The sequence below is a fragment of the Natator depressus genome, chromosome 27 (assembly GCF_965152275.1).
Source record: "Natator depressus isolate rNatDep1 chromosome 27, rNatDep2.hap1, whole genome shotgun sequence".
In the NCBI taxonomy this organism is placed as follows: domain Eukaryota; kingdom Metazoa; phylum Chordata; order Testudines; family Cheloniidae; genus Natator; species Natator depressus.
The window spans coordinates 8,359,401-8,374,296 of NC_134260.1; the positions used below are offsets into that span (position 1 = coordinate 8,359,401).

The 14,896-nt window shown below is 57.4% G+C and overlaps 1 protein-coding gene across 3 annotated transcripts in view; it reads left to right on the top strand.

Annotated features, from left to right (window-relative positions):
* Positions 1-14,896, top strand: part of SLC4A1 (solute carrier family 4 member 1 (Diego blood group)) — a 40,440-nt gene that overhangs the window by 6,358 nt on the left and 19,186 nt on the right. For 2 of the 3 annotated variants that reach the window (XM_074940945.1, XM_074940946.1), the window contains exons 3-7: positions 422-518; positions 8,744-8,829; positions 12,880-13,057; positions 13,914-14,049; positions 14,691-14,832. In XM_074940945.1, the coding sequence (XP_074797046.1) occupies positions 422-518; positions 8,744-8,829; positions 12,880-13,057; positions 13,914-14,049; positions 14,691-14,832 (639 nt within the window). Of the gene's footprint in view, positions 1-421; positions 519-7,604; positions 7,655-8,743; positions 8,830-12,879; positions 13,058-13,913; positions 14,050-14,690; positions 14,833-14,896 lie in introns of those variants that run through there. The other variant, XM_074940947.1, reaches the window with a different exon arrangement.

The following is a 14,896-nucleotide window of genomic DNA, read 5'->3' on the forward strand; positions in this document are numbered from 1 at the left end:
CCACGGGGAATCCCTGCACGGACACCCTGCTTTACACTGGGTTACCATCCCCCATGGGGAATCCCTGCGCGGACACCCTGCTTCACACTGCGCTACCATCCCCCACGGGGAATCCCTGCACGGACACCCTGCTTTACACTGGGTTACCATCCCCCATGGGGAATCCCTGCGCGTACACCCTGCTTCACACTGGGTTACCATCCCCCACGGGGAATCCCTGCACGGACACCCTGCTTCACACTGGGCTACAGTCCCCACGGGGAATCACATCAGAGCATCCCTCTGTATCCCAGAGTAGAGATGGCACTGGGCCCCACACTGTGTCTCAGAGCTGGTGCCCAGGGATACAGCTGCCCAGGCTGTGCTGCCCAACACAGGCAGGGTTAATGACCATGAAGGGTGTTCTCCTTCCCCCCCTTAGGAGGATTATGAAGCTGAGATGAGGAGCAGGCTGGATGAAGAGGGCTACAGGGACCCCAATCTGAAGCAATCAGAGATGTCACTCAATGAACAAGGCAGTGAGTAACCCGAACGCTCGTAGTTCATTAAGGGTTAACAGGGGGGTTAGGGTTCCCTTGCAATGGGACATTCTCTTCACCACTGACAGCTGTTTGTAGCAATGCAGCTTGAGGTCGTGATGTAAGGTAGGGTTGTCAGGGCACATGCTTCAGGGCACCCCCTGCCTGCCTGGGGGTGAGATCAGGAAGGAATTCCCAGCCCTCCCATGTCACCCCATTAGCTCGGTGCACTATGAAGGGTTCTGATGTCCTCATGGCCACTGCTGGACCTGAGGTGCCTGGCTATGCAGGGCTGGTGGTCCTCTCTCTCCTCCCTTTGCCTGCCCTCCAACCAGCCTCCCTGCCTTGCGGTTTGCTACCCCTGCAGTCACAAGTGGTCCCCCCATTGGAGTTTGCTGCTCCCCCTGTCTGACATAGTCCCTGATATAGATATATTGCAGAAAAAAGTGTTGCATTCACAAGGAATGTTGCACAAATCCACAAAGAAGAATTTGGCCAGCTCTAGCTGTGCGATAGATTTATTAAAGTCCTGTGGATAATAACTCCCTTGTACGAATATCTAGGAACCATACAGATGGGTGTAAAGAGAGGGGGGTTAGAAATAGCCAAGGCAGAGCTGAATGGGTGGGCAGAGTGCAGGGGAGGCGATCACAGGGGCGTGATCAATGCAGTCGATCAGGAGATGGTTACTACATCTGGGTGTGTGTGTACAAACAGAGAGGGAGAGAAAGGCAGGATAGCCTACTCTAGTGGACAGAGCCTAGATTAGGGCTCAGGAGACTTTCCCAGCCCGGTCACAGACTTCCTGTGCACCCTTGGCGAGCTACTTAACCTACACTGTTCCCCAGCTGAAAAGTGGGGATAATATTCCCCAATTTCACAGGAGAACTGGGAAGGTGGAATTGCTCAGATCCTGGGTTAGGCGGGTCCTACGCATCCCTAGAGAAAGTTATATATTTGGACTAGTTGCATGACATGGGAAAGCTGTAATTCCCAGCTGTTATGTCAACAACATATTCTGTTTGCTGCTCTGACGCTCTTCCCAGGGTCAGTGGCTTTTACCCTGCAGAGCTGCCAGGCTCCTTCCTTTCAGCCTGTGAACTTGGTAGTTGAATTGCTCCTGGAGCAGCAACAAGCTCTGTGCTAGGCAGGTCCTGGGATGTACCCTCTGGGCAGAAGTGATGCTGCAAGCTACTCCAGCTGCTTGCTCTGCCTCTTAGCTGTGTCGCTATTCCTCCCTTTGCTGTCATCGAGTCCGGTCTCCCAGGATAAGTCGAGCCAGGCTGGCTTAGTCCTCGGATGGGAGATCTGCAGGAAGTGGCTTGATGAGTCAGTGGGCAGGGCTGGAGCCAACACCCGAGCGTGAGGTCAGCGTGTGTAGTGCCGCCGGAGGGGCCATCTTTTATATGAGACATAAAACTGGACCCCTGCCCCTTTGTGGTTCCCTGGCACCTTCCTTAAGGCATATTCTGCACTGATGCCCGCACTAAGTGCTAGCCTGGGTGATTACATTGACTCACCAACATTTCCTGCAGCTGCTTGCTGTTGGGTACGGGGTTCGTCATCACTTCTGGTCCTCAACCGTTGTGCAGAGCTCATCAGTGGCTCTGTTCCACCCCAGAGACGGTTGCACTCTTGTGGCAGGGGGAAAGATGCCTAGGAATGTCAGAAGGTTTATAATTAATTAACATCTGTAAAGCAGATTGTGGTCCTTCAATGAAAGGAGAAGGGCACAGTGTTACAGACAAGTGGCCATACTAATGGCCCACTAGCCCAGTATCCTGGATCTGACTGGCCTGTGCCAGATGCTTCAGAAGGAATGAACAGAACAGGGCAATTTTGAGTGATCCATCCCCTGTCGTCCAGCCCCAGCTTCTGACAGTTGGAGGCTTAGGGACACTTGGAGCATGGGTTGGGTCCCTGACTGTCTTGGCTAAGAGCCATTGATGGGCCTAGCCACTGTGAGCTTATCTAGTTCTTTTTTGAAACCTGTTATACTTTTGGCTTTCACAACATCCCCTGGCGAGGAGTTCCACAGGTTGACTGTGCGTTGTGTGAAGTACTTGCTTAATGTTTGTTTTACTCCTTCTGTCTGTGAATGTCATCAGGTGACCCCTTGTTCTTGTGGTAGGTGAAGGGGTAAATAACACTTCCCTATTCACTATTTCCACACCAGTCACAATTTTATAGCCCTCTATCACGTCCCCCTCCCTTCACAGGCACCGACTTTCTTCTCTCCGGCTGGGTGCTCCACCCCCTTCCTCCCCGCCCCCACTTTAACCCTTCCCCCAAGGCCCCACCTTTGCTCCGCCTCTTCCTGCCCCTGCCCCGCCCCTGCCTCACCTCTTCCCGCCCCCACCCCAGCATCTCCCACCCGCCACCAAACAGTGGATCGGTGGGCGGCTGCTGGGTGCTGAGCACCCACTTTTTTTTTTTTTTGGAGCACCCCCGGAGCTGGCGCCTATGCCCCCCCTTAGTCCTCTCTTTTCTGATCTGAACAGTCCCACGTTTTTTAGTCTCTGCCCCTTTTCCAATTCTAATTCTAATTCGAGAATGATTAAATCCCCAGCACAACGCTTCTTAGGGTTGTAATGAGGCTGCAATGAAAGAAACCGTGGGTGCATGCAGTCCTTTTGAACGGATGATACAATTCGATTGCTCCATCCAGGCCATTTCCAAAGGATTAATGCCCTGAGCCTTCTTCAGGTCAGGCAGCTCGAATCATCTCTCAGTGGCCCCTTTGGCCGATAAATATCTGTTATGACGCGCTGGGTGCAGGCCTCGTTTACTCACTCGGACAGGATTTACGAGCTTCTGAGGGCGCTCCCGTCTCGGGAGGACAGTAATTCAGCTGGCCACAAGAAGGAAGGCGATCTAGTGGGCCGGGGCTGCAGTCTGAACTCTGCTGGCCCTGTGATAACGCGGGCAGTTCAGAGCCTGAATGATTGCCACCTCTCCCGCTACTCTCTCCGGCTCGCTCCTGGGTGCCAGACAACGCTGGGGGTGTCACGGAGGAAGCCTAGCTGCCACTAGGTTTTGCATCTTCACCGCCAAGCACTCCTCCTCCACACATACACTCAAAGGCAGGGCCCAGCAAGCTTTGCCTAGACAGGGCTTTGTGGCTGAACCAGCCCCACCGGTTAAGTCTCCACAGTGCCATCTGTTGGGGGCTCGCTGCAGCAGCTCTGGGCCCCATTGTGCTAGGCACTGTACATACGTGGAGTAAGAGTCAGCATTTATTGTCTATCGACAAGAGAAAGGGTGGGAAGGGACACAGAGGCACAGCAAGAGGAAGTGAACTGCCCAGGGTCAGGTATAATTAACCCTCAAAGCTCTTCTGACAGAGGCCGGTTGTCATTCTGCAGGCTGCGGCAGAGAGGTGAAGTGATTTGCCCAAGGGCACCAAGCAAGTCAGTGGCAGAGACAAGCTTAGACCAGAGAGGAGCTTTTGGTTGCAGCTCCGAGCTCAGATCACTAGACCACGTTCGCAGGTGCTTGCCGCTGTCCCTGATGATAAAGTTGCCCATCCGGAAGCAGTCACTCAGCCATGAGCAAAGGGATCCAGAGAACAGGGACAGGGCCTGACAGTTTATAAGTAGGATATCTGCCATCAGTGCAGACACACCAGGGCTCTCCAGAGCTAAAAGCATGAGCTGCTACAGCTGTAACCAACTCACGCCTCGTGCGGACGAGACGGAGCGGGACCTGCAACCCAACCTCACCAGTGGGTCACACAAGCAGGGCCACTGTCTGAATCCCAGACCGGGAAACAAAAGGGAGCCAGATATCAAAGCCGTTGGTAAAGTCCGGGCTGGGCCTGGAACGTTTTCAGATCCTGCACTGATGGGAGGCGTCTCCTCCAACTCCCTCCACAGCAGCTGGGGGTGCACCAAGACGGCCTCGAAAGCTCCCTTGCGTGTGTGGGTGTGTGTGTGCAAGATGCTTGAATGGGTGTAGAATTGTGTATGGGACCGGTGTGTGGGGCACAGGCATGGTGGGCACCAACCAGTGTGTCCCGGGGACGCCGGGGTGTGTTTTTCAGCCACTCCTGGCTGGGTCAGCAGCGGTCTATGCCCTGAGTAGGGAAGGAGAATGGAGATGGTGCCCCTGGGCAAGGCAGGGTGATGTCAGAGGCATGACGGCAGTCCTAGCAGAGGATCATGCCATCTAGGAGAGGGTTTGCCGGCAGATCCAGGCACTGATTAAGACTAGAAATGGCCTGGATTTGATCACCCCAGACCTGTGGGGAAGCCACTGATCCTGAGCCACATCCAGACTTTGCGTCGGACCCGCTATCACCATCTCTAATGGAGCGAAAACCTCCCGCTTGCTCTGAGGAAGTTCAGATCTGGAGCCGAACTCTGCACTCTGGATTAAATAAAGCTCACACGGGCTGGTATCTTCCCAGAGCGGCAGAGGCTCATGGGCGTGAAAATGGTGCGGAACCCGTATGGGAGGAAAGAGGGAGATTAGCTAATGCAGTCGCTTATTCTGCCTTTGTTAGGTCTTGAAAGGGCCATGCCCAGTACCAACAGAACGCCCGCCCTGGCACCGTCCCCTTCCATTGCCACTCCGCACCCGGCTGCTGGCATCCTAGTGCCAGCCCCATCCCTCGCCGTTTTGCACCAGGGTGGCACTGTTCTAACATCATCCCCATCCATCGCCACTCCGTACCTCCGTGACCTCCTCGCCCATCCCCACTCTGCACCCTGGCCTGCAGGAGCTTGTGTCTCCTTTAGCACCCAGTTTTCCCAAGTGCAACAGCTCGATCTCCCCTCCCAGCCCCTGAGCTGATCTCGCAAAGCATGAAAATGTCCCGAGGGACCTTTCGGTGGCTCCTGGAACCGCCTGGTGTGAGTTTGTCCCTGCCAGGCAATGACCCACGGAGGTATTACTGCCAGTTTCCCTCTAATTGCCTGGTTATTGATGATAAATAAAGGGTTTGTTTTGACTAAAGACAGAAGCCACTTGTGGCTGACCTGTTACTGTCACCAGCCAGCGAGAGGCAGCTTCCAGGTCGATTGGTGCGTTAGATATTGCAAGTGTGCGCCTCTTTAGGAGTGTATTTGTGTGTGTCCTCTGTGTGTTAGGAGCCGTGTGTTTCGGGTGGCGAACTACGTGTTTCCCTTTGTAGGAGGGATGTGAGAATGCCTGTATGCGTCCGTGGGAGCTGTGTGGGTGCGTGTCTCCGCGTTGAGAATATTTGTGTGGCTGCCGGCTGTGTGTCTCTGTTGGAGTTGTGTGATTGTGCGTGTGCCCGTGTGGATGCCCATCCCAGTCTCTCGGTCTCAGTGAGGCGTGTGTGGGTGTGAGCTGTGTGTAAGGTGTGGGGATGTAAGCTGTGTGTGAGCTGTGTGTCTTGGCATGTGTGTCCCTGTGTGTGTGGTTGTGTGCGTGTGAACTGCATGTCTCTGTGTGGGTGTGAGGTGTGTGTCTGGTTGTGAACTGTGTGTCTCTGTGTGGGTATGAGTTGGGTGTGCCTGTGAGCTGTGTGGGTGTGAGCTGTGTGAGGGTGTGAGCTGTGTGTGTGAGCTGTGTGTCTCTGTGTGGGTGTGAGCTGTGTGTCTCTGTGTGGATGTGAGCTGTGTGAGGTGTGTGTGAGCTGTGTGTGGGTGTGAGTTGTGTGTCTCTGTGTGGATATGAGCTGTGTGAGGTGTGTGCGTGTGTGAGCTGTGTGTCTCTGTGTGAGTGTGAGCTATGTGTCTCTGTGAGGGTGTGAGCAATGTGTGGGTGTGAGCTGAGTGAGGTGTGTGTGAGCTGTGTGAGGGTGTGAGCTGTGTGTCTCTGTGCGGATGTGAGCTGTGTGTGGGTGTGAGCTGTGTGTGTGGATGTGAGCTGTGTGAGGTGTGTGCATGTGTGAGCTGTGTGTCTCTGTGAAGGTGTGAGCTGTGTGTGGATGTGAGCTGTGTGAGGTGTGTGTGGGTGTGAGCTGTGTGCATGTGTGAGCTGTGTGTCTCTGTGTGGATGTGAGCTGTGTGTGTGGGTGTGAGCTGTGTGCGTGTGTGAGCTGTGTGTCTCTATGTGGATGTGAGCTGTGTATGGGTGTGAGCTGTGTGTGTGGATGTGAGCTGTGTGAGGTGTGTGTTGGTGTGAGCTGTGTGTGACTGCAGTGTATTTATAGGGAGCCTACTAGCCCTGCCGAGTAATTGCATTATTGCCCAAGGGGGTCCTGAAGAGAGGGGTGGGGGTGGCTGGTCAGGGCTCTGTCTCCCTAACCCCTTCCTTCCACCAACACAGCTGGTGCAGTGGGCAGCCCCAGGCTGGAGTCTGTGACGTGCCAGCCACTGGCTGTGGCTCGTGGCATCCCGATGGGCAGCCAGCGGTGCCAGTGGAGTCCCAGCCAGACCCACTGGGCGAGTGCCGTGAATCCCCTCGCACGGGGGAGAGAGGGCTCCTCGCATGGAGGGTTTGTCCTGGGGGTTCATATCGCACCCTCTGCTCTGGACTCGCCACAGGAGGGGAGCAGGGTGGACTTGCAGCTGTCAGCAGCTTCCCTCTCAGTTCCCAGCCTGTCCAGTCACCCGGCCGTGCGAGAACCTCTATCAGCTTGGGGGCAGGGATATAAATGGGAGCTGGGGGGAAGTGAGGGCAGGGTGTACAGCCATCTAGCAGGCCTCAGCAGCTCTCCTGCGGGGCTGGCCTAGTGCGTGTGGCCCTGCCTTGCCGGGATCCGGGCCGAGACTCGAACTCAGGGCTTCCCACGGGGTGGGGGGCGACGGCAGCTTGGCTGAGCCGTGACCAGGATAGCCCGGGTGTCATTCCACAGAGCCCCCTATCGTCTGCTGGGGGAAGGGCTCCAAAGCTAGGATCAGGGAGGGTAAACGGGAGATGTACGTCGACCTCGGTCCCAGCCCCACAGGTCCCTCGGGCACGAAGAGCTCCCATTGAGGGTTAAACTGCTCCAGGCCTGGGGGCCGGTCCCCTGCCCCAGGAGGGTGCCACGGGGCCCCGTGTTTACTGTCAGCACAGCCCGAGTGCTTTTCAATTTACTCTGAACACAAGAGTCACTTGGGACAGGAATTCGGGGGTGGGGCCAGAGGGAGTCCCTGGGGCCAGAGGTTTATAGAACGGAAGCGCTGGGAACCTGTCCCTTCTCTCCGCCTGGATGGTGGCCGGGGGGGGCGCTGAGATCTCAGGTAGGTGGGATCTACCGGACTCGCTGCCAGGCCTCCTCTCACCCGTACACACCTGGGACGGCGACTCAGGGGGACGCGGGAACTGGCCCGGCACATCTCAGGGACGGGAAGAAGGTGTGGAAGGAGCGCCCAGGGTGCCCATGGGCTCTGGTCTAACGGAGGGAACCAAGCCAGGGGAGATGTAGTTTGGGGAGATCTGTGCGGCTCTGGCATTGTCTCCCCCAAAAAGAACGGAGGGAGAGTCCCCTGGCTTGGAGCTCGCCGGGGCGCTGGAGAACGCGCTGTGGTCCTGCTGGGGCACCTCCAACCTTCCCTCTCCCCAGCTTGCTGCGATGTTGGATCTCCCCAGCCGCAAGCTAGGGGCATCCCCCTCGGGGTGCAGGCACGGGCTGGGGGAGCGCGTGTCCTGGGCGCTCCTCGGACGCGCCTCCGCACCAAAGCCCTCTCCCCTCAGCCCGCTCCCCAGCGCCCAGTCGCTGCCAGGACCGGGAGAGCACAGGGCGGCGTTCACACCTGCTCTGGTTCTGTCTGCCCGGCACGAGTGGGAAACTGGAGGCACCAGAGACAGGAGAACAGGCCCCCTGTGGTGGGGCGGGGGGACCAACGTGGGGTGACTCCACCTCCCGCCTGCCCCTCTGCGAGAAGAGCCCCAGAAAGCCCAGGTGTCTAAACACCCCTCCTCATGGAATGGGGGGCCCGTCTGCAAAGCCAGGAGCAGGCACGTGCCCTTTATGTATGGCTGGGACCTGGGTCAGGGCAGCCCCTGGGCTCTATCTGTATGTTGAATAGAGTCCCAGGGTGCGGGGGGCCCTCTGGTGGGTTGTCTCTGCCCTTCTCCCCCAAGCCCGCCCTGCCCCACACTGGGAGGGTGCTGTCTCCACCCCTCCCCAGCATCTGGGCTGTGTCTCTGGGGCTGGGAGCAGGAGCTGTGGGGAGGTGGTTGTGGCTGGGATGGAGCCCTCCCCATGGCTCCAGTGCCGGACTAGCCCCCCCACGGGGGTCAAGGGGCTGGCTGGGTGAGTGGCTCCAGGGCCTGGCTGGGCGAGTGGCTCTAGGGCCTGGCTAACAGTGAGGTTGTTCCATACTCAGGTTCCTCCTCGTTGGATCAGACCCAGGAGGCATCAGGGAGCGCGGGGGTCGCCCACCCATCCACCTTCAGCCGGGGGACACATGAGGTGAGTGGCCTGCCATGCTGGGACCCTGTGCAGCGCTGCTCCTTCGGAGTGCAAGGCCATGGCCCAGTCTGGCCCCATGGGGAGAGGTTAGACCCTACTCTGATCCGAACCCAACGGGAAGGATGCTCCGGGAGCCAGGGAGAAGGAGGGAGAGGAGAGGGTTGGACTGGTGTGGGAAGAGAGAGAGAGACCTTCCCAGGGAACCATCAGAGCAGGAGGAAGACCCTCCCTGGGGAACCGTCAGAGCAGGAGGGAGACCCTCCCGGGGAACCGTCAGAGCAGGAGGGAGACCCTCCCGGGGAACTGTCAGAGCAGGAGGGAGACCCTTCCTGGGGAACTGGCAGAGCAGGAGGGAGACCCTCCCTGGGGAACCGTCAGAGCAGGAGGGAGACCCTCCCGGGGAACTGTCAGAGCAGGAGGGAGACCCTCCCGGGGAACCGTCAGAGCAGGAGGGAGACCCTCCCTGGGGAACCGGCAGAGCAGGAGGAAGACCCTCCCTGGGGAACCGTCAGAGCAGGAGGGAGATCCTCCTGGGGAACCGTCAGAGCAGGAGGGAGACCCTCCCGGGGAACCGTCAGAGCAGGAGGGAGACCCTTCCTGGGGAACTGGCAGAGCAGGAGGGAGACCCTCCCTGGGGAACCGTCAGAGCAGGAGGGAGATCCTCCTGGGGAACTGTCAGAGCAGGAGGGAGACCCTCCCGGGGAACCGTCAGAGCAGGAGGGAGACCCTCCCTGGGGAACCGGCAGAGCAGGAGGAAGACCCTCCCTGGGGAACCGGCAGAGCAGGAGGAAGACCCTCCTGGGGAACCGTCAGAGCAGAAGGGAGACCCTCCCTGGGGGAACAGTCAGAGCAGAAGGGAGACCCTCCCTGGGGGAACAGGTGGAGCAGGAGGGAGACCCTCCCTGGGGGAACAGGCGGAGCAGGAGGGAGACTCTCCCAAGGGAACAGGCGGAGCAGGGAGGAAACCCTCCCCGGGGAACAGGTGGAGCAGGGGGGAGACCCTCCCAAGGGAACAGGTGGAGCACGGGGAGACCCTCCCCAGGAACAGTCAGAGCAGGAGGGAGACCCTCCCTGGGGGAACAGGTGGAGCAGGAGGAAGACTCTCCCAAGGGAACAGGTGGAGCCGGGAGGAGACCCTCCCCGGGGAGCAGGGGAGAGACCCTCCGCAGGGAATTGTCCCAGCAGGAGGGAGACCCTCCCCAGGGAACAGGCGGAGCAGGAAGGAGTCCAAGGCAGTAGGCCTTGTTTGCTTTATAAACACACGGGGTGCAGTTCGGGGACAGCTGCTTTCCCAGCCATCACTCAGCCGCTTAATGACAGTTCAAAGCCCTTTTTTCCTGGGCAGCTGGGACAGTTCATTTCCAGTTACTGAGGCAATTTCAGACTGGTCTGAACTGCCCCTGTGTGCACGAAGCTGGAGGCAGCCGGTCTGGGGAGGGGACAGGCAGCACCCAGTTCCCCCAGTTTGACTGACTGCCCGCGCTGGTTTTGCTCGGCGGGTGCCGGCAATGGGGCCTCATGCCCTGCCTGGAACGGGCACCGCTTTGCTTATGCGATGGCCAGCAGGGTAGAGCTCTGCCAGCACTTGGGGGGCAGGGGAGGGCAGGTGAACTGGGTTGGCAATGGGGAGATTTCACCCCTTTCTCTCCCCTTTTTCTCCTTCCATTTCTGGGCCTGTTCTGCAGAACCAAGAGGTTCTGATCAGACTTGGGAGGCTCATCACGGGGGTTTAGTGCGCTCAGCCACCCCTTCCAGGAGTGCGGACACCAGGCCAGGCCAGGCCAGGCCGTCCAGCAGCTGCATAAAAAAATCCCCTTTATATTCAGCACAGCCCAGCTTGAAATCACATCTAACCCCCTCCCCAAGGGGGGCAAAAAAGGGAAAGAAACAGGAAGGGCCTTAGGGAGAATAAGACATAGAACAACGAAGACTCGGTGACGCTGCTGTGGTGACAGCCGGCTGCTGGGAGGCAGGGAGCATGCTGGGAATAGACCGGTAATACCACTCTGCGGCGACTCGCCTCTTGCTTTCCGAGGCGTCCGGTGGGGGGCCACGTACTCTGGGTCCCACCCGACAGCAGAGGGCTCGGAGCGCCTCCGAGTGGCTGCAGGAGTTCACAGCCTGATTCTCAGCTGGCGCCGCTCATTTAGCCAAGCTGAGGATCAGGTCCAGAGAATTTGCATCAGGCCTGGGGGGAAGGGGAAGATGGGGCAGAAAGGAGAGATGATACCACTGGGGTGGGGGAACACCCCCGCCCTGCTGCTGAGCCTTCCTCCTGCTTCAGTCATGTCTGTTCCTGTCGCTCTCGCTGAAATAAGCAGCAGATCTTTCTCCCCACCATGTGTCCAAGGCGGTGTTTCCCCACCTAGCTCCTCACTCTGCCTTCCAACGAAGCTGGAAGGCAACAGATTTTAAATTGATACAAGGCCATACTTGTTTACCCAAGGCCTAACTCTCCTGTGGAACTCACTGCCACCAGATGTCACTGAGGCCAAGAACTCCCCAGCAGTTCCAAAGGGATCAGCCATTTCTGTGGATAACATGAGCACGCACCCTCATGTTACACGTGGACAGAGGGTGCCAACACTACTGCTTTAGGCCAGAGCCAGCCGCTAAGGCCAGATTTTCCACAGAGCTCAGGGCCGGACTTTCCTAAGAGCTCCATTCCCATATAGGCACCTAAATAAGAGCCAAAGTTTACAAAGTTCTCACCACCCAGCATGCACCTGTGCTCAGATGATTTGAAAATCTGGCCCGAACCACCTGGGGATTGGGAAGAACCCTGGGCAGGTTATCCCATGACAGTCAACTATGGAGTTTCTTGCACCTTTGCCTGAAGCCACTAACACTGGCCACTGGCTCCTAGACAGATCCGCCCTGGCTATCCCGCCGGACCTGTCAAAGCCACCAAAGCCTACGTAACATAATCATTAGCCAGACTTGTCTTGTCTCCCCATGGGCTCTTCATGGGTCCATCTCATTCAGAATTTCCACCCCAGCCTTATTGCATTGCTAGTTCCCGCCCTCCGGAGCCAACAATTAAATCACCCACTGTCACTTGCCTAAACCCAGCTGAGGGAAAGCTGGACCCTGGGTTGTTTTTAATACCTGGTGAGTTGCTCTCTCCAAGTTTTGATCTTCTGAGGGCTTGAATCAGCCAGGGATTGAATTCTAAGGAGGGCTCTGTGCCTTCCACCTTTCTGGCTTGATACTGGGAGCAAAGGGGGCATAGGTAAGTCCAGGCTGGCACGTCCCGCAGCCTCCCGTGGCAAGTGAATCCATACACTGGAATAACGCCATGAGCCCAGAAGGCATCGGGTTCCTGGGGCTGATTTGCTGTGAACTCCAAGGCGAGGGGTGCCCTGGAGTTTAGGGAAGTTGATCACCTCCCAAGGCCTAGGTGGGCTCAGCTTGGGGTGGATGTGTAGCCCTGGGCACTTCCCAGCACTGTGGGGGGCGGGGGCAGGATTAGGGTCTTTGGAAACTTGCCCCCTCGTTTAGAGGACGATTTACTGTCTGGTCCATTTCCATGCGGTGCTAACCTCCCTGCCCCACACCCCTAAAGCTAGACCTCGCTGCAGCTTAGAGGTTCATGGGGCCTCGAGTTCCTAGGACAGGGGGAAGGGAGTTGGATCATTGCATCCCCTTGATGCACCTGCCTGAAGGCACCCAACTCCCCTTGGCCATCCATGGGAATCGGGCAGCTGACTCTCCTTTGGAACAATCCCCTTTGCTCTGCTCCTGTTGTGGAGCGGGGCAGGGGTGGAGTGGCAGCCCGTGTGTGGGACCCCAAATCTGGCCTCTCATTTTGGCAGCTTTCGTGGGTGGAGATTGGGTTGTGGGCAGAGCCTGGGGGAAGTTTGCAATCCTCCCTCTCAGAGCTATTGTTTCAGGCTCTCTGCATACTCAGGCAGGCATCAATCACCACACTCACATGCATCGCCACTGGATTATTGGGGATGCTGTGGCCACCTCTTTGGCTGCCCACCCCAGGAAAGAATCCCAGCCTGCTCTCCAAGGGCTGTGTCCCGTCTGCTCTTCCCTTCCCAGGCATATGTGGAGTTACAAGAACTGGTCATGGATAGAAACAACGAGCTGCGCTGGATGGAGGCCGGCCACTGGATCAAGCTGGAGGAGGACTTTGAGGAGGCAGGGCACTGGGGGAGGCCGCACCTCTCATACCTGACATTCCGCAGCCTGCTGGAGGTGCGCAGGGCCTTCACGAAAGGTGAGGAGAGGGGCAGCGGTGATCAGAAACAATACTACAGAGGGGCAGGGGAGAAGGGGACAAATGGACAGTGAGCCAGTCAGAGAAAGATACTAAAGAGCCAGGAACAAGGGAAGAAGAGAGTGAATGGAGCAGGGGTGACCTAGGAAGAGTGAGCCAGATCTTGGCCCTTCAGTTTAATATTATGGGTAGCATCCGGATGATATTTGTCAGTGGCGTAAGCGAGGAGCGCAACACCTATTGCACTGGAGAGGCATGCTTACACCAGCAGCCAGTTTGGCCCTATTGATAGGAAATGCTGCACCCAATTGGCCATTGAGCCCAATATCCTGCCTCCACCAGGGGCTAGCACCAGCTGCTTCCAAGGGAAGTGCAAAGTCTCCAGTCACAGAATCTGGAATAAGCTGGGAAATTCCTTCCTGACCCTCATTGGCCAGTAATTGGCTTGTGCCCTGAAGCAGGCGGGTGGAACATGTTGCACGGGGAGAATAGATACAATGGTTTGGTAGGTCGGAGAGGGGTGGGAACTGGAAAAGAAAGACAGACTATGGAGTGAAAGAAGAGAACAGAGCCAAGACCCAGAGGGCTTGATGCTGTCGCTCCTGGCACCTCTGCCCTCACCTACTCCCAGGCAAAGCGCTGCTGGAGGCACCCAGGCCTCGCACCTCCTTTGCTCCCAGGGCAGAGTCGGAGCCAGAGGGAACACGTGAGACGCGGAACAAAGCAGGAAGGGAAGGAGGAGTTCAGGGTGGATGGACAGAGAAGGGGGATCCCGCGCCCTGGATGAGCCAATGACTAATGGCTTGAGCAGGGAGGGAGGACTTCAGCCCTAGTGATCTCCGCCCGTCTCCCCCAGGCACTGTCCTTCTGGACCTGCCTGAGAAGTTCCTGGCAGGCATCACCAATCAGCTGATCGACCAAATGATCTATGAAGGGCAGCTCAAACCACAGGACAGAGAGACCATCCTGAGAACCCTGCTGCTACAGCACAGGTACCGGTCCTCTGCCACCTGCCCGGAGGGCAGCGAGGGGATGTGCTGTGGCCTTGACTTCTTTCTGGGGGAGCTGGGAAAGGGGGAGTCCGAGGAGAGGAGGGGCGCTGGGGGAATCCCAGCATCCTGGCTATTCCGATTGGGAGTGTTTCATCCTGCAGGCCCCTTTGCACAAGTGCCAGTCCCATTTACGCAGGTGCAAATGACGATGCAATGTGCAAGATTGTGGGAAGGTGGTGGGGGGAGGGAGGGAGGAGAGGAATTGGGAGAGCTTTGCCTGGCCACCCTCCCCCTACCCCCCCAGATACAACAGTCTTCTTCTGCTTCCTTTGCTAAACCGCGCAGCATTACTGGGTCCAATTAATCAGCCACCATGTCCCATCCCAGAGGTGGCCGCATTGCAGTAGCTGGTGAAGTGATTCCTGCGGCCAAATCCCAAGAGGTGTTTGTAATATTGGAGGTTCCTTTGCAATGAAATGCTCAATCAATATTAATTTATTAATTAGGGATAATTAACAATTATTTGGTCAATGGGACGTGGGGTGTGGGCGGGGGGCAGGTAGAACAAACCCCTCCATCTGCTTGGGCAGTGTCTCCCCCAGGGTGATATGGTCTGGGTTTTTTCCTCCCCCTTTCTGCAGCCACCCAGATGAGTCTGAATCCATGGGGACCCTTTTCCCAGGCCAACTGGAACGAGAGGGCACCAAGGACGAGGTCACCTCCCAGCCGCTCATGCAGGAATATCACCAGATCGAGATGCAGACGCTCACGAGCACAGAACAGGCAAGAAGATGGTGGGAACGGGCCCCCAGCTTGAGAACCTCAGGACAGCCATTTGTGGGGGGGT